Source organism: Polypterus senegalus, chromosome 11 (assembly GCF_016835505.1).
Source record: "Polypterus senegalus isolate Bchr_013 chromosome 11, ASM1683550v1, whole genome shotgun sequence".
In the NCBI taxonomy this organism is placed as follows: Eukaryota; Metazoa; Chordata; class Cladistia; order Polypteriformes; family Polypteridae; genus Polypterus; species Polypterus senegalus.
In genome coordinates, this window is record NC_053164.1 from 150,971,148 (window position 1) to 150,990,298 (window position 19,151).

The 19,151-nt window shown below is 37.1% G+C and overlaps 1 protein-coding gene across 1 annotated transcript in view; it reads right to left on the reverse strand.

Moving 5' to 3' along the window:
• The window catches only part of gas2l1 (growth arrest-specific 2 like 1), an 83,437-nt gene that overhangs the window by 14,239 nt on the left and 50,047 nt on the right, over positions 1-19,151 (reverse strand). The window contains exon 4 of the mRNA XM_039769901.1: positions 833-929. Within this exon, the coding sequence (XP_039625835.1) occupies positions 833-929 (97 nt within the window). The remainder of the gene's footprint in view (positions 1-832; positions 930-19,151) is intronic.

Sequence of the window (19,151 nt, forward strand, 5' to 3'; positions counted from 1 at the left end):
TTGTTTTCTATGTATCAAAGATTACTTATGTACCTATAGCAGTATCACAGAGCAGGATTAAAAAACATTAATCAATAGAATCATTATAATCCATCATCAATTCTTCTGTATGGGGCACACCTTTTAGATACTTAAGTCCCTCTTATTAAAGCAGAGGATTACCTGAAGTTATTATTTATTATAATTACCGGTTACAAATTTAATAAATAAAACAGCATTACACCAAGCAGTAGAAACTGAAGGGAAACAGTCCATTAAAGCAGTCTATAACAAGCTGCAGTATAAAAAGATGAAAGACTGAGCCATCTTCAACAACTATCAAATACACATGGCCATGATGCAACAGAAATTATATGCAATGTAAAAACTGACCTCAATGGACTGTTAAAGAGGGACATAAATTCTTGATTCAAGTTAAGAGAAAGTGGAAGAAGCAGAATGAAGAATGAAGGCTCCAAAAGAAGGTACCGGTGTCAATTAAAAAACGGGTTTATATGTACATGAGAATATGTTTTGAATTGTCACAGCATTTATAACAATATAAGTATAATTACAGATTCAGCTAGAAGAAAGAGACATATACCCTTAACACCATTTCATTGATATTTTAATATAATTTGAATATTTTAAAAATCTGATTAAAAACTTTTTATTTCTGGTATCTGGAAGAAAAAGAACGTATGAGATTTAATCAGAATAAAATAAAAACATTAAAATATTGGAAAATTTGCAAAATTTACTGTCTAAAAGCATTAAACTGCATATCTGATAATATTGGAGTATGCAGACTCTACAAAGGTGTATTACTTTCATCTCCACACTTTACACTTACAGATTGCTGCACAGCGGCATGGGTCATGTTTGTCAAGATAGTGCTCCAGGGTATCCCATCCTCCACCAACCCTCACCATCACGTGCGTTCTCAATACCTGGCACAAGACAGAAATATATTACAAGTATATGGAAGGATCAAATGACAGACTAGACAGTTACAGAAGAATAGGTTTTTACACTATGAAACTAGTAGTTTTTTGATCTTTTTCAAATTAATTGCTGAAATAAATTCTAATACTCAAATCTGTATATTGTAACAAGTTATCTGACCAGATAATTATATTCCTAGATAAATAACCCAAAATCCACATTAGTTAATGCATTAGATATTCTCATATCAATGAGAACAAACAGATCTTTTTACATCGTGACCCTGACTTTTACCTAATCTGGCGTTACCATGTTAACAAAAAGTAAACTGGGATGTTTGCGGGAGTACAGCAGATGAATTCTAAAAGGTACAATACATATAATAAACTGCAATGAGTCTGGAAATATTATGGGTGTAAAGCCCTTTAAAGGAATACTCCACCCAAAAATGATATACGGTATTTTTGATACGTTGGTTACCGTTTGTGGCTTGTAGTGAAAATATAGAAAAAAATTAATTTCTTGCTTTCATGAAGAACAGAGATGCTACTTTATTCTAAATTAATGATATTAGAAATAACATAGTATATCTCCCCAACACTAAGGATCCTCCTAAACCCCAGCATTCCGTTATAAACAAATTAAACTCTTTCACTTGGATAGATTTACCCGATTTACATAAAATAATTTCTTAACTGAAACCCTCCACCTGCGTCCTTGACCCAATACCAACAAATTTTTTCAAAGAAGTATTGGGCGTGCTAATTGATAATGTTCTTGACATAGTAAATTCGTTATTAGAAGACTGCTGTAGTTAAACCCCTACTTAAGAAACATAATCTCGATCCCTCAGCTCTTGAAAATTTTAGACCCATCTCTAACCTGCCTTTCTTAAGTAAAATTCTGGAGAAGGCAGTCATTATGCAGTTAAATGACCACCTCAATAAACATGCTATTCTTGATAAATTTCAGTCGGGTTTTAGAACAAATCACAGCACAGAAACTGCACTCGTTAAAGTAGGCCATTTATCTGTTTGCATCTGACTTGCGGGTAAATGCAGACAGAGGCCGTTTATCTGTTCTCATCCTCTTAGATCTGAGTGCCGCATTTGACACCATTGATCATAATATTCTTAGAAATTGCCTTAGTCAATGGGTAGGCCTCTCTGGCAGTGTCTTAAATTGGTTTGAATCCTACCTGGCAGGGAGAAAATTCTTTGTTAGTTGTGGTAATTATAACTCAAAGACACATGATATCCAATATGGTGTTCCACAAGGCTCTATACTGTGTCCGCTGCTCTTCTCAATCTACATGCTTCCGTTAAGTCAGATTATCTCAGGGCACAATGTGAGCTACCACAGCTATGCTGATGACACACAGCTGTATTTATCAATAGCACCAGATGACCCCGATTCTCTTGATTCACTAACACAATGTCTGACTTGTATCTCAGAATGGATGAATAGTAACTTTAAAGTTAAATAAAGAGAAAACTGAAATCTTAGTGATTGGCAATAATGGATACAATAAGGCTATTAGAAATAAACTGGATACATTAGGATTAAAAGTCAGGACAGAGGTAAAAAGCTTAGGGGTAACTGTTGACTGTAATCTGAATTTTAAATCGCATATTAATCAGATCACTAGGACAGCATTTTTTCACTTAACATAGCAAAAGTTAGACCTCTTATATCATTGAAAGATGCTGAGAAATTAGTTTACGCGTATGTTTTCAGTCGACTAGATTACTGTAACACACTCCTCTCAGGGCTACCCAAAAAAGACATAAATCGTTTGCAACTAGTGCAAAATGCAGCTGCTAGAATCCTAACTAGAAAAACTGAGCACATCTCTCCAGTTTTGATGTCACTACACTGGTTACCTGTGTCATTCAGGATTGACTTTAAAATTCTGCATATGGTTTATAAAGCCTTAAATAATCTCCGCCCATCTTATATATCGGAATGTCTGACACCTTATATTCCAAATCGTAACCTCAGATCCTCAAATGAGTGTCTGCTTAGAATTCCAAGAACAAAACTTAAAAGAAGTGGTGAGGCGGCCTTCTGCTGTTATGCACCTAAAATCTGGAATAGCCAATAGGAATTCGGCAGGCTGATACAGTGGAGGACTTTAAAACACTGCTGAAACACATTACTTTAACATGGCCTTCTCATAACTTCACTGTAATTAAAATCCTGATACTCTATATATCCAACTCATTATAATAACCATTCCTGGTGGCTCTAAAATCTGTACTAACCCCCACTCTCTCTTCGGTTTCCTTTTCCGGTGTCCTTTTGGTGGTGGTTTGCGCCACCACCATCTACTCAAAGCACTGTGATGTTCCAACAATGATGGATGGATTAAAAGCCAGAAGTCTGTAAGACCATCAACATCAAGTGATTCCGTGAGAACCCTAACTACAAAGAGGACTATTTCATTTATGTTAGGTAGAATTCCCAGAGGGGACTGGGCGGTCCCGTGGCCTGGAAAGCCTGCAGATTTTATTTTTTTCTCCAGCCGTCAGGAGTTTTTTTTTTGTATTTTCTGTCCACCCTGCCCATCGGACCTTACTCCTTTTCTATGTTAACTAATGTCTTATTTTAATTTCTTATTTTGTCTTTTATTTTTTTTTCTTCGTTATGTAAAGCACTTTGAGCTACTTTTTGTATGAAAATGTGATATATAAATAAATGTTGTTGTTGTACTGATAGAACTTGAGCCTTTGGTGATCAGGGCTGTACAACATCAAACAATATCAACAACATCCATGAAATCCCCATTTACAGTGTCAAATAATCCACATGAAGTCATCTAGTCATATATTCACGATGTGCAAAACACAAAAATGTTTTCCTAATATACTGGTAAATAAATAACTCTGGAAAATGGAAATACTCCTCCATACAGGGTCAGACTTTTGAACTGAAGACCTGCCTCTCCCAACAGTCCTGTCCTCCGTTTTTAAGGGCTTCGAACTGAAATACTTTGTATAATGTGTCACAAGTATCTGTAAATATCAGTATTTATTAGCTGAGTAAACTTGGTGAAACCCTCAAAGTATTGTTACAAAACAAGCAAACTGATTGTCAATGCTTATTCGATAAAAATATATAAAAATGAAAATGCATCCTAAATATTGATGAAAATTAAACATACTTATTCAAATAAACAAATCAAAAACTCCTAAACTTTCACAAAGGGTTTGCATATATATCACAAGTTAAAATAAAAAAATAAAATACAACAGAAATACAAAACAAAAGTGGAAAACGTACAGCTAAGATATACGGAATACTCTATACACAAATAAACCCATAAATACTAATAAAAAGTGAAAAAATCATTATAATAAAATTTAAATGTAATAAAAATTTAATACAGCAGAACCTCAATTATCCATGGTAATTTGGGCCAATGCTACAAGTGCAGAGAAGGTGGGGACTGACTCGGAGAGAGATCAGCTACTGTCACCAGGGAAGCACACCACTCAGAGACACAGGTTCTGCACGACTGACAGATCGAGGTCTCCATTTAGCTCATGCCACAACACTCACCTCTAAGCCAAGGAATGCTGGTTCACAGCTCATCACAGGCAGTTCACTCCAGTGCTAAATCTTCGAACTGAGATGGTTTGTAGTATAAGTCCACAGCAATTCAATTCAGTTAGGATGTGATTAGTACTATGAACAGGTAAAAAGTACTGGTGACACTGTGTAGAGAAGGTGGGGACTGACACAAAGAGAGATTAGGTGATATCACCACAGAAGCACACCACTCACAGTGATCAGAGATGGGCTCTGCATGGCTGCTGGATGGACCTCTCCATTTAATTCACGTCGCAAAGCACACAAGTCTGAGCCAGAGAACACAACTTTGCAGTTCCCACTGCCAGTTCATCACAGCATTTTGAAACATATAAAAATCCTAAGTGAACGAAACAGTAGTGCATGTGTACATGGACAATGCTGGCAACACACTGACAAACAGTCGAGGGGTGCAGTTGGAAAACGGGTGAGTTAGTCATGCCCACATTCCCACTCTCACCAGCCTCTCAACTGCTCTCTTGGTACAGCCGAGGTAAAAATCATAGTATCAACATGCTCAGTACAATAATCACAGCAAAGCTTGTATGAATTATAAGAAAGTGTACTACACTTGCAGATTTGCCTCAGAATGCAGAATCTCAGTAAATCAGAGCACAATTAATCATGGTTCTACTGTAAATCCAAAACACTAAAGATGGAACACTAAATAGGGATATGGAGGAAAGACAGGTATTACTCACTCAAAACTAATAATGGCTGACAGTATTGGTAGGCTTCAAAAAACATGCGTTTTAAAGTTATTTTAATGCAATAGGTTTTGGCTATTAAAAGATAACTTTGGTATTCTTCCAAGTCAAAATTATTTTCTTACAATATACAGTATATTAATTTGTCACATGCAAATGTGTTCTGAAGTGAAGCATTTTTTACAAATTTAAAAAAAATGTAGCCTTTTTGTAGAGCTTACAATAGGACTAATGGAACACAGGTCCACAGGTGAAAGAAAAAGCCTTAAGAGATACTGAATATGTCAATTTTTCAAGCAAAAATGTTACTGAGCATTGATCTGGAACCTAAGATTGCATGCATATTATAGAACAGAGCATTCATGTTTTTTTTAAGAAGCTAGAAAAGCAAAAAGCAAACCACTGCTGTGAGATTCAGTCATTTAAAAAGAAGTCATGACGTACACTTTGCTCCACTGCTCATCTTCCTCTACGACATCTTTCAGGACCAGGAATGTGGATTCAACTAGCAAAATCATCCGCAGGCACTGTTACTGACGCTGAATGTTGATGCCCTGATGTGAATTTCTGTCTGTGTTCTGTAGTACTAAGGTACTTTATAATTTTAGCCATTATGAATGTAATGAGAAGTAAAGCAAAATGACACCTTTTATTAGGTAACTTTATTGATTAGAATATGCAAACTTTCAAGGCAACTCAGTTGTAACAAAATATTGCTACCTTACCATATATCAGTGACTATGCCATTTACGTTATTCATGAAGATCCTCCACAGGTTTGGCTACCTATGGCACCAACAACAGAAAAACGCATGCGCTGAGATTAGTCTGCAACTATACAGAACTAAACAAACAAAATTATATATATCCTAAATCCTAAAACAGAAGGGTAACTATACAGAATAATTGAAAGAACAATAAAAGATTAATGATAAAAAGTATATGAAAAAAATGTAGGGATTGCATTGCAACCTCAACTTAAAATCAATGCAAGTAACACTCCACATGCAAGCAAACTGGCTGCTAGAAACAGCTCATGCTGTCAGCACGCACACAATAGGTACTACTTACAACAAGTGAGGGCTGTACAAAGTCACCAAAAGTACCGATACGTAGCACAGGAAACAATCCTCACAAAAAGCAACTAAAATTAAAACTTAATTTATGCCTGTAGGAAAACTATATTTAAGAAAGTAAATCAAAAGAGATTCCCTGCATACTAAAACTATATTAAAAACACAGTACTCTAAAAATGTGTCCCACACACCCAATATGTGATTTTTTTTTACTAAGAAATGCCCATTAGACTGTTTTTCAGTCTAATATTAATGTTTTGTTCTGATATGTGTAATTTAATTTTGTGAAAATGTTTCCAACATAAAGTTTTGGGTAAGGACATAACAGAGATTACTCATTCTGTGTTACAGTTCAAAGTGTGTTTTAACGTTATAGTTTACCTAAAACTGTCAATACTATCCCAACTTAAGGACAAACACAAAGGATAAACATGGAAAAAAATGCCCAGGCTTCAATACAATCTATTACCGTTTTGGTTTCACAACTTAGTACACAGTCTATTGACACTACTGGATTGATAATTATCTAATAAAATCCAGTCTTATGTTGGCATCACAAATAATGACAGACCCGGCATTAGAACTTCATCACTGACATAGCAGAATGCTCGAAAGGTGGCCGGGTAGCTATTTGGCCTAGATCAGATAGACTGTGACATGCTTTTTTTAAAAAGTGTGAGTACCAAGATCTAATTTCTCTGAAATTTAAGAGAAGTGGAGTTAGATTTCAATATTTTTTTTTTTTTTACAACAGGCCTTAAAATATTTAGGTTTATAATGTATAAATCACTAATCCGCATTTTCAAGAAATCACTGAACACTGGGGAAATCTCTAAAGATTCTAAATGATGTTCTATTGCATAAAGGATGAGTATCTATAGGCCAGGAAGTTTAAAGGTGTAGCACAGATAAAATTAATGGAAAAAGTTATTAAAGAAAAGATTCAGTTATAACTACTTAATGATTGTACAACGCTACATATCTAAAAACAAATCAAAAAGTGAATCTGGCTACTTGAAGACATAAGCCAAGAATGTTTTTGTCCAGTAGAAGAAATCTATATTCATTGTCTTAGCAGCAATGGGCATGGGTACTTTAGGAGATTACTCAGGCAATGTCCATTGTCCAATTAAGTGTTAAATTATTTTACTTAATGCAGCAAAAAGGTAGGAAAAAGAAAAATTTATTCCAGATTTTAAAATGCCTTTGTCATCAATATGCCTCTTTAAACATAATTTTACTTTGCAGTAGCTTTGTGGTGATGAATTTGTGAATATTTTTTACAATTATGGGATTAATACAAACAAAATAAAAAACAATGTAATAAGTACACTATAAATTAATTCACTTCTACTAAAACGTTTACTTAATTTTACATCAACTTCTTCCATTGCTGAATTTAAAAATTCAGAGACTGTTATAATACTGCAGCTTCTCACCTCATTTAGATTTATTAACTACAAACTGAGGAAGATGGGACAACATCGATTTCTTATTAGACATGGCCAATCACACGATGCAAAGTGAAAAGTGTACCGATTTAATACGCAGTTTTTCAAATGCTTAAAATAAAAAAAAGAAATGACCTGAAGTTGACACATAGAAAAATCATACGATAAGCCAAAATTACCATAATTAAACAAACACAAAGCCAATCAACATTGACACAAAAGAAAACCTGGAAAAGTTTACTTCAAAAGACTGAACCATCAAGACTGGTCAAGAATAAAAAACTTCAAGGAAAAAAAAAAAAAAATTGTTTCCTTTGCATACAACAGGAATGTAATCTGTTAAATGACTTAAGTACCCAATAAACTGGTCATACTAGGAGAAAAGCAAGCATACACTATTAGGGAAGACACAATACTAAAGTTTCGAAAAAGTCCATATAGCACTCATGCGTACCTGTGGTAAAAACTACATATAAAATTGATCCATGAGGAAATAATACTGCACTCCATCAACACATTTTAAAAACATGCTTTTGCGTTTGAAAATTTCAGAACGCAAGTGCAGGAATCATATATTAAAAAAAATAAATAAATAAAATGCAAACACCACACAGAAGTTCGTGCCAATTTTAAAAATTATGGAATTAATTCAGGGGGATATCTGTGCATGCTCCGAGAGAAAACTAGCATGGCCGAATGTGGTGTAGTCGTTTAACTTGTATTCGCACACATTTGTAAGAGCAGGTGAAAGGAGAGAAAGATGAATTGCATTCAACTTACAATTGTAATGAGCACTTCTACAGATATGCATCAGTCCAAGTATCTGTCCAATTTTTAATCTGTGTTTACGGTTCAGGATTGCGCTGCTGTGCGACTACACACATCCACTGTTACGCATATAGGACCAAGGGATGTGGGTAGACAAGGCACAAGCTTTGAAGGAGGTGCATGAAAAATTAGAGACAAAAAGATGGAGGGAGAATCATTTTTATTAAAATAGTGAAGACAAGCAACAAAGCTGTAAAGAATTTTAGTAAGATAAAGCAGATGAAAGATGAGTAATGTGTGGTCTTGAGTGAGCATGATAGGATAAAGAATAGATGTAATAGATGTTACCGTTAGTATTACAGTACATATTGTATACTTTATTACAAAATAAAAACCACAATATTGTACACAATGTACACTAGTGACTAGCAGTTACAATGAATGATCATGCTTAACTGGTGACTGAAAGGCAATGTTGGCACGCTGCTCTTTACAGAATATTGCCTCATGTGCCATTTAAGACAGACTGTATAATGGAAAACTGTGCATTAGACATTTCACAAAAAGAGCAGTTGTCACTAGCATTATCTGTGACAACAGATGAAAATGCAGAAGTACACAAGAGCTTCTTCAATATTGTGAATTACAAGTGGTGAAACACTCAGTGAATTGTTGCTAGAATGACTAAACAAAAATGTCATCAGAATAGAAGATTACATCGTGAAATGTTGCGATAATGGGGTAACATGAGGGGTGTTAATTTGGTTTAAAATTTTCTTTTATAGTTTGTACAAGTACAAGTCACAACAATGACTTTCTCTCAGGCTCTCTCCCTTAACAACTGCCCGGTCAACATACCAGGGACAGCAATTTATCGTATAGGACCTCAACCACACAACCAAGGTGACCTCACCTTTATCCTGTGTAAGAGACAGCCGGCAGCTCAACCCGGATGGGACACCCTGCGATGGAAGAATGTATGAAGGCAGACTGGTAAGGACACTGCCTCCCCCAAAACGCTAGATGGCGGCTCACCTGGACTGTAGCGGTGCCCAGGATTACTGCACGGCATCCTGGGACTTGGAGTTCGGTTTCTCAGCCCTGTTGGGTGCTGTGGGTGCCACCAGGGGGAGCTGTTCCCTATAGCCTGGAAATACAAAGTAGTCATGAGGATGGAAGGCACAAAGTACTTCTGGGCTGAAGAACAAGCCAGTTCTCCATTCGTCCTGGAAGTGCTAGCCAGTCACATGGTCAGAAGGACAGAAACACTTCCGGGTCAAGGACTTTATAAGGGACTGCTGAAGACCCAGCAAGCAAGCCGGAGTCGGGAGGTGTAGGACAGAGCTTGCTGGGAGGTGTGGAGGAGAGAATTATTATTATTATGGAGAATTGAGAGTATTTTGTTCATTTAATTGCCTGTTCATTGTGGCTGTGGTGCTTTGGAGGCACGGTTTTCAAGAAGAAACATTAAAATACTTCTTGGTGCTTTTACCCTGTGTCCTTTGCGTCTGTCTGTTAGGTTTAAGGGACAACAGCGACCCCTGGCGTTTACACCTATAAGCACCTCTTGGACCCGTTAACTTGAATGACTGTATGTTTGTACTGAAATCACCTCTCACATTATCTGAGAGAACAGAGTAAAGAGAGACAAAGATATTCTCTTATTAAACTGATCTTGTTAAAGTGGCCAGATTTCTCATTTCAATTCTTACAAACACTATGAACATTTTACTCAAATGCAGAAGGTGTCGCAGCCTTTTCTCTCTTCTCTGCTTGGATCTTGGCTTGTGGTTTGCTGGGATGGGAGACCAATATCTGTTATCTTTGTCAAAGATGCAGCATTGTCTCTGCAAAATGTGCACCTGCTCATGACCCTTAAAATGTACTCAATTAGTCTAAATTTAGTTGTTTATATGACATGTAATACATTCCAAAGTATGTTAATGTTACTCAATAGCTTGATTGGTAAATTCATACAGTATGTACATGTCTAGAAAGCCCATCTTTCCAACAGTGATGTCTTTTAAAAGGCACAAACTTCTGTACTAGTAATGGTCATTAAGGAGCTGATCAGTGTGTAGTTGCATAGTTGGTTTGAGTGTCCATTCCTTTTTTCAGGATATGCCTTTTTTTTCAGCTCAACCTTAAGATCACATTATGTAGTCGGTCAAGTGTAAAGCAACAAGGCCAGTCAGCTATGCATCTGAATTCTATAATCATCACAGCTACAAGCTAAGCAGAAGCTGTTGAATGAGCAGCCCCTATATGTACCCTGCTCCCTCAGAACTGTTAAAACAATCAACACAATTCACTTGATGTTCAGAAAAACGCTCTCAGCTATCAAAAGTACTACAATGAACCACTCACCAGTGCAGTGCTACCACAGCCAAAACATAAGACGACATATGCACTTAATGCGGTCTCATCTGTGAAATAGCAGCTCTCAACATACAGTATCAAACAAGCTCTCAGGATGCTAAAGGGAAGGGAAGAGACATTTGACCAATCAATTAATTATCAGGCATGACAACAATGAACAAGCCTTTTAAAAGACAAGAAAAATTTGTGGTGATCTTTTTCTTCTGCCTACTTGGCATTATCATTAGATAGAAAAAGCTTTTCTTTACTGAGCAAATTCAACTGTTTCATTGCATTTTGATGGGCCTCAGATACTCCGACTATATTGGAACAGGACATGCCAATGGAAGCAATGTCAAAAGGATGACATAAAAAGGTTAGCTTTTTATAAGGAAATGGAGGGCTCAATTATGGGTTTAACTACAGCTGAGAGCAAAAAGGCCCAAAAAAGTGAACTCTGTAGTCATCACCATTGAAGTCTTTATGGAATATTTTATCTGCACCAAATGTTATGGAATAAAAGAATTTCAGTAGAAAATGAGTAATTTGCAAATGAAATTCTGTCTAATGACAGAGCAAAATGTTTTTTTTTTCAGGACACTTAACTCCACGGTTTTATTTGAAACAGCACAAACAGGAATACAAAACTTGGAGCTCCTTGCATCAACTCATCCTGTTCAAGAGCCACGTGTGAAAACACTGGTCAAACAGCATTTTCCACCACTGACTTATGATATGCAACTTCATCTGTGGGATGCTCAACAGACACCTACTATGCACAGAACAGAGGGAACAGAAGTGAAATGGGTGCATAACCGAAGCAGAAGGAGAAGACAGAGGGAATTAATCTGCCCCCAAACATATGAAAACTTCCTGACAGTGTGGAGCCAGGAATCATCCCCTGAAAACCATGGTGGTCAGCAATTACATTGTTCAGCAGGTCTCACTCCCATCCCACAGAACCATTGCTGTGGTCCACTGTTTTCCTGGAGCCCATGTTCTGGACCTGAATACATAGTTTCCAGGCATGTTTAGAAAACAAGCTAACATGAGTAATGCAATGGCACACAATAGCAGCAATGACTTTAAATTTCTTACTACTCCTAACAAATAAAACTGAAAAAGTACTGCAATTTCAAGCCCACTACTGACTTACAAAAAGGGGATAAAAAATTAATTCACCTCTACTCCTTAAATTCTTGGCTAAAACCTGTATGTGACAAATTTAATGTAACCGCTATAGGCAACTTTGATAATTTTTGGGGCCATGCCGTTTTCCTAGTAGTCACAGGTCCTTCTCATAAGTTATATAAAAAGGATCTTGTCACTATCTACCCCAAGCATAGAGAAGCTGTTAAGAAGGTTAATAGGATATTAAGTTGCATGGCACAAGGTATAGTATACAAGTAAAGGAAATTTTTTCTTTAGTTAGTGAGGACTTATCTGGAGTACTATGTGCGGACCTTGGGGGTTTATATTACAAAAAAAAAAAAAGGCATAGGCATGCTAGATAAAGTCCAAAGAAGAGCAGCAAGGTATATTTCAAGACTGCAAGGTTATGAAGAAAGAAGTTGAGCACGTAAGAGTTTAAACAAACTGAAAATTATGAATTAACAATTGAAGATTTTAAAATTACAAAAGAAATAAGTGCAGAGGATTTCAATTGTTACTTCAAATTAAGCTCTTTAACAGGAATGGGGGGGCACAGATGAAAACTTGTTAAGGGTAGAATTTAAACTTTAGAAATTACCAAGTAATGTGGTAGAGAGTGGTGGTTGGATTGAAATAGAATTGATGAGCTCTGCTGGCTAAATGACCTATTATGTCAAAAACTGATCTAATGTTCTAGTATTTCTACATTATATTACTAGCTGTGACTCGGCTTCGCACTTCAAATTTCACAGTGGCTGTCAGTTATAGTGCCTGCAGTTAATCAGGATTTTTTTTTTTAATATCATTGGCAGACAATGTGGTACAGTGTTTAAGGTTTTGGAACTAGGAATTAAACCATGGCCTTGTAGGTTCAAATACTGCTGCTGACACTGAGATATCATGAGCAAGTCACTTCATCTGCCTATGCCCTAGATGTAACCACTTTCATCTCAAATGTTGAAAGTCACCCTGGAGAAACGATTTGGTCAAATAATACGTGTTATTAGATCACTGGAGCTGCTTACTGTTGAACATGTTATACAGTATTGTCCAGGAGTGAAACATTCCTGCACTTAGATCAATTTTGTCTGTATTTCTTAGCGATTTGGCAATTGCTTTTGGTCATTGAAAAACAATTTAACTCTTTGAGGGCTGAATATTTTTTCCCTAAGACGGTTTCTGAAAAGCAATGGTTTCACACAGAAATCAACATAAAATGTCTGTTGCTGCATGCTGTGGCTGCTAATTTGCCAAGAATGTGCAGCGGGCTTACTGCTAGGCTGCCTTCTTGAGGTAGTCATGGTCACAGTGCATTGTAATCTGGTTTCTACCTCTTATCATTGTTTAGTGGCAGTCCTATCTGGCGAACATTATCAGTACCACAATTAGCTGGGGACTAATCAGCTGAAGCTGGAACCTTACATTCATTTTCGATCACTTGTATAAAAATTGAAATCCAAAAATAATCATAGTCCAGTTCAGAGATAAGAAAAGGCAAAACATCCTCCGCGGAGTATTTTGCTTTATGCATCCGGTTTGATCTCTCACCAGATGTCAGTGCCATTTTTGCGCCTTGCTATTCACATGAGCGCAGGATTAAGTCAGACCAATGAATCTAGTAATGAGAGACCAAGTAAAACATAACAGTTGGTTTTGTTGCCAGTCAATTACCATCGTTTTTCAAAGAAATATCAGGCGTGCTAATTGACAATATTCTGGACATAGTTAATTCGTCATTAGATACGGGGGTCTTTCCAGACTGTCTTAAGACTGCTGTAGTTAAACTCCTGCTCAAGAAAAATAATCTTGACCCCTCTGCCTCTGAAAATTTTAGACCCATCTCCAACCTGCCCTTCTTAAATAAAATTCTAGAGAAAGCAGTCATTTTGCAATTAAATGACCACCTCAATAAACATGCTATTCTTGATAAATTTCAGTCAGGTTTCAGAACAGAAACTGCACTCGTTAAAGTAGTAAATGACTTGCGGGTAAATGCAGAGAGAGGCCATTTATCTGTTCTCATCCTCTTAGATCTGAGTGCTGCATTTGACACCATTGATCATAATATTCTTAGAAATCGCCTTAGTCAATGGGTGGGCCTCTCTGGCAGTGTCTTAAATTGGTTTGAATCCTACCTGGCAGGTAGAAAATTCTTTGTGAGTTTTGGTAATCACATCTCAAAGACACATGATATCCGATATGGTGTTCCACAAGGCTCTATCCTGGGTCCGCTGTTATTCTCAATCTATATGCTTCCGTTAGGTCAGATTATCTCAGGTTACAACGTGAGCTACCACAGCTATGCTGATGACATACAGCTGTACTTATCAATAGCACCTGATGACTCCGACTCTTTCGATACACTAACACAATGTCTTACTGGTATTTCTGAATGGATGAATAGTAATTTTCTCAAACTAAATAAAGAGAAAACTGAAATCTTAGTAATTGGCAATAATGGATTCAATGAGGTTATCAGAAATAAACTTGATGCACTAGGATTAAAAGTTAAGGCGGAAGTAAAAAACTTAGGGGTAACCGTTGACTGTAATCTGAATTTTAAATCGCATATTCATCAGATCACTAGGACAGCATTTTTTCACTTAAGAAACATAGCAAAAGTTAGACCTCTTACATCATTGAAAGATGCTGAGAAATTAATTCACGCTTTTGTTTTCAGTAGACTAGATTACTGTAACACACTCCTCTCAGGACTACCCAAAAAAGACATAAATCACTTGCAACAAGTGCAGAATGCAGCTGCTAGAATCCTAACTGGGAAAAGAAAATCCGAACACATTTCTCCAGTTTTGATGTCACTACACTGGTTGCCTGTGTCATTCAGAATTGACTTTAAAATACTGCTTATGGTTTATAAAGCCTTAAATAATCTCGCTCCATCTTATATATCGGAATGCATGACACATTATATTCCAAATCGTAACCTTAGATCTTCAAATGAGTGTCTCCTTATAATTCCAAAAGCTAAACTTAAAAGAAGTGGTGAGGCGGCCTTCTGCTGCTATGCACCTAAAATCTGGAATAGCCTGCCAATAGGAATTCGCCAGGCAAATACAGTAGAGCACTTTAAAACACTGCTGAAAACACATTACTTTAACATGGCCTTCTCATAACTTCACTTTAACTTAATACTGATACTCTGTATGTTCAATTCATCACAATAACTATCCATAGTGGCTCTAAAATCCGTACTGACCCCAACTCTCTCTTCTGTTTCTTTTTCCGGTTTCTTTGTGGTGGCGGCCTGCGCCACCACCACCTACTCAAAGCATCATGATGCACCAACATTGATGGACTGAAAGCCAGAAGTCTACGTGACCATCATCATCAAGTCCTTCCACAAAAACCCTAAATACAAAGAGGACTGTTTGATTTATGTTAGGTAGATTGCCGAGAGGGGACTGGGCGGTCTCGTGGTCTGGAACCCCTACAGATTTTATTTTTTTTTCTCCAGCTTTGGAGTTTTTTTTTTTTGTTTTTTCTGTCCACCCTGGCCATCGGACCTTACTTATTCTATGTTAATTAAGGTTGACTTATTTTTTGTTTTTATTGTGTCTTCTATTTTTCTATTATTCATTTTGTAAAGCACTTTGAGCTACATTTTTTGTATGAATATGTGCTATATAAATAAATGTTGATTGATTGATTGATTGTCAACTCCTCCTTTTGACAAAAGTCGACATCAGCCCTGAAAGAGTTAAAAAGAAAGTTTATTGTTTTGAATTGAAATGGGTAATCAGTAGGAATTATGTCTATAGCAGGGTGACATTGAGTTAAATTCCAGTGGATGTTTTTCAGATGTTGACAAGCAATAAGCAAAAGGTATCACTGAAAACCACAGAAAACAAAAACAGCAAAAACATTTCAAAGAAAGTTTGAAGAAGGAAAAAAAAAAGTATAGTCTGTCTGGGAGATCTTTGTGCACAACTGAGCTGCGACCATAGAACTAACTGCTCTGTGGCTGTTCATTCTGGCATTTCAAGGCCTTTTGGGCACTTCGTTGTAATGAAAGTATTTGCTGAATGTATTTCGTAATAACAAGATTTCTATAGACTCGTGTCACATGGGGAAACTGTTGGGACCATAAAAAAACTTCGCTGTAATGAAAATTTCGTAGTAACAGAATTTTACCTGTGCTATATTGTATACACACATATACACTAGCCAGCGAAAGTGTTGTGAAGAAGCTGTCTGTTGTTACAGTTCTGCCTTTGTCCAGAAACGGCTCCATAAGCTTCATGGCAACAGTCTTGGAAAGTCTTTGCCCTGGATTGTAAGTCAAAATATGGTTCTTAACAAAACGTTGCCATATGTTAGCAACTGCAGCAAATCTGTCGTTCTTCCCACCTTCTGCATGGGTGTGTGTTGTCAAGTCACGGGGCATCGTATCTTTGATTGCCGGTAAAACAAATAGTTCTGACTAGGCGCATGCGATATACATCGCTTACGATATCTTAATTGCTGTTTTAACGATGTGTGAGATTAAATTATTGAGTATGTAACTCACTTTGCAAAAAAAACAAACACAGAGTTCAATCACAAATGCAACAGTATAGACCATTGCGTGTGCACAAAGCGAGTTGCGCAGCTGTGCACATTCAGCAAACCGCAAGTTAGCGTTGCTCACTGCCTCAAAATGAGTGAACAAACAGCACCAGATGATAAAACAGCCTCGCCATCTACGTCGTCAGAGTTAATTGCCAGAAATGGTTCATTCTCACTCGCATGGCAGTGGTTTGGTTTTAAAAAGATTTATGTTGCTCAAAAGACGGCAATCTGCAAACTGTGTGTTAAATCGGTTGCCGTTAAAGACAGCTCGACAACTAACTTGTTTCACCATTTGCGAACTAACCACTGCACAGAATACGAAGAATACGAAAAGCTTAAGGAGTCAACTGTCTAACACAAGTCTTAAGTAACCAAGGTACAAGCACAAAAACACACTCAGCAAACTTTAGCGGACTCACTCTGCAAAAAAGTGCCTTACGACAAGAAAAGCAACAGATGGCATGACATAAACGCTATCACCAATTACATCGCAAAAGATATGGTGCCAATTCAAGTGGTTGAGAGAGAGGATTTTAAACAACTTTTGAATACCTTAGACCCAAGGAACACACTGCCTGGCCGAAAATATTTCAGTCAAACAGCTCTGCCTAAGTAGTATGATTCTTGTCGCCAAACTCTGACACAAACCGCAAAAGGTTTCACATTTTGCTACAACGGTTTTATGGTCAAGCTGAACATCCGAGCCATACCTCTCCATGACGGTGAATTTCATTGACGAAAACTGTCAACTGCAAAGCTTCTGTTTGCAAACATCCTACTTCCCAGAAGATCACACTGGCGACATCATTGTGCAAGGTCTGAAAGATGCGCTGGCATCATGGTCACTGCGAGAAGACCGCATGGTTTGCATGACAACAGACAACGGGGCTAACGTTGTCAGTGCACTACGGATTAATAACTGGAAGAGGCTACCTTGTTTTGGGCATAAGCTTCATATTGCGATTGGAGAGTAATTTGGGATTCCTCTATAAAATGCAGTTTAGGTTAAGTTGATCTTATTTATTATGACGTTTAAAAATACAAAGCTACCTAATAAAGCTGTAGATGACAAAAATATAATTCATAATAATTTCAAATAATACATTACATTATACAATAAAAATATAAGAATGTTGTAATGCAATTATTATATACAGTACACTTTGAATGTTCCGTTAAATTTTATATTAAATGTTTTCCGGAGAGGAGCATGCAGGATCCAAGGATAGACAGAGCCATAGGAGTTTGCAAAAAGGTGGTTGGAGTTTTTTCCAGTAGCTGGAAAAAGAAGAAAGCACTTCTTTTTTGATGCACAAGAGCAGATCAAACTTTCAATGCATAAACTTATCACCGAGTCACCAACAAGATGAGGCTCAAGACAGCACATGATAGAGAGATTTATTGAACAAGAAAAAGCCATTTGTCATGTTTTGACTGTAGACAAGAAGCACAGGCATATTGTCCCAACATGGAAAGATGTTGAACCGCTGGAGGCAGTAAGTAAAGCACTAGGCCCTCTTCTGGAGTTCACAGATGCTCTTTCAGGTGAGAAACTTGCAACAGTATCTTACTTAAAACCTGTGCTGGCCTTATTCAACTCTAATGTCCTGGAGATGAAGTCTGATGACACAGACCTAACTAAAAAGATCAAACAAACAATTCTAGACTATCCGAACTTCAAATACACAGAGGACTGTGTAGACAAGCTGTTGGGTTTGGCATCCACACTTGACCCACAGTTCAAAAATCACTTTAATAATGATGACAGGATCGAAGCCATTACGATGGCAGCTGCAAGAGAACTTATGGCTGTGGTGACAAAGGAAGACAGCTCTACCTCAGGACCCTCAACTTCTTCAGCTAACCCGGTGGCTGCAGAAACTGAATCAAGTGATGACGCAAGGGAGGGAGCAAAAAAAAAAAAAAGTCTTTTGGCAGCTTTTTCAAAAAAGCACAGGAATTCAGAGAAGACGAGTCTCTGCCCACTGTCATTGAAAAAGAGATCAAGAGCTACTTAATGATACATGAGGTGGACAGTGAGGTAAATCCACTTGAGTGGTGAAAAATACAAGAAGTAAATTTCTCCAGATTGGGGAAACTAGCAGAAAAGTACCTGTGCATTCCTGCCTCAAGCAGTGCTTCTGAGAGGCTTTCAGCACCTGAGGAAATGTTGTAACTGTAACCGTGCTGTTTTGAAGCCAAATGCTGTGGACAGGCTGGTGTTCCTGTCACATAACGAAGTTTCTCCAGTAGAATTTTACAGTTCTCATAACTTTCTCAAAGCTCATAACTTTGTACAATATTGGACAAAGGAAGTTAGTAATTTTTTTTAATGGTGTTAGTTTGTGTAAAACTTGTTTACACATGCTACTTCTGCAGTATTCGATGGAGGTTTAGATGTTTACAGTATAGTACAGTATGTTAGATTTGTGTTCTTGCTTGCATGCTGCACATGTTTAGATCATGGCCTGTAATTGTGATGTTCAGGTATTTTATTCCCTGTGCATTTATACCTTGTTTACATGAATAGTAGGTGCTCTCAATTTAACAGTATTG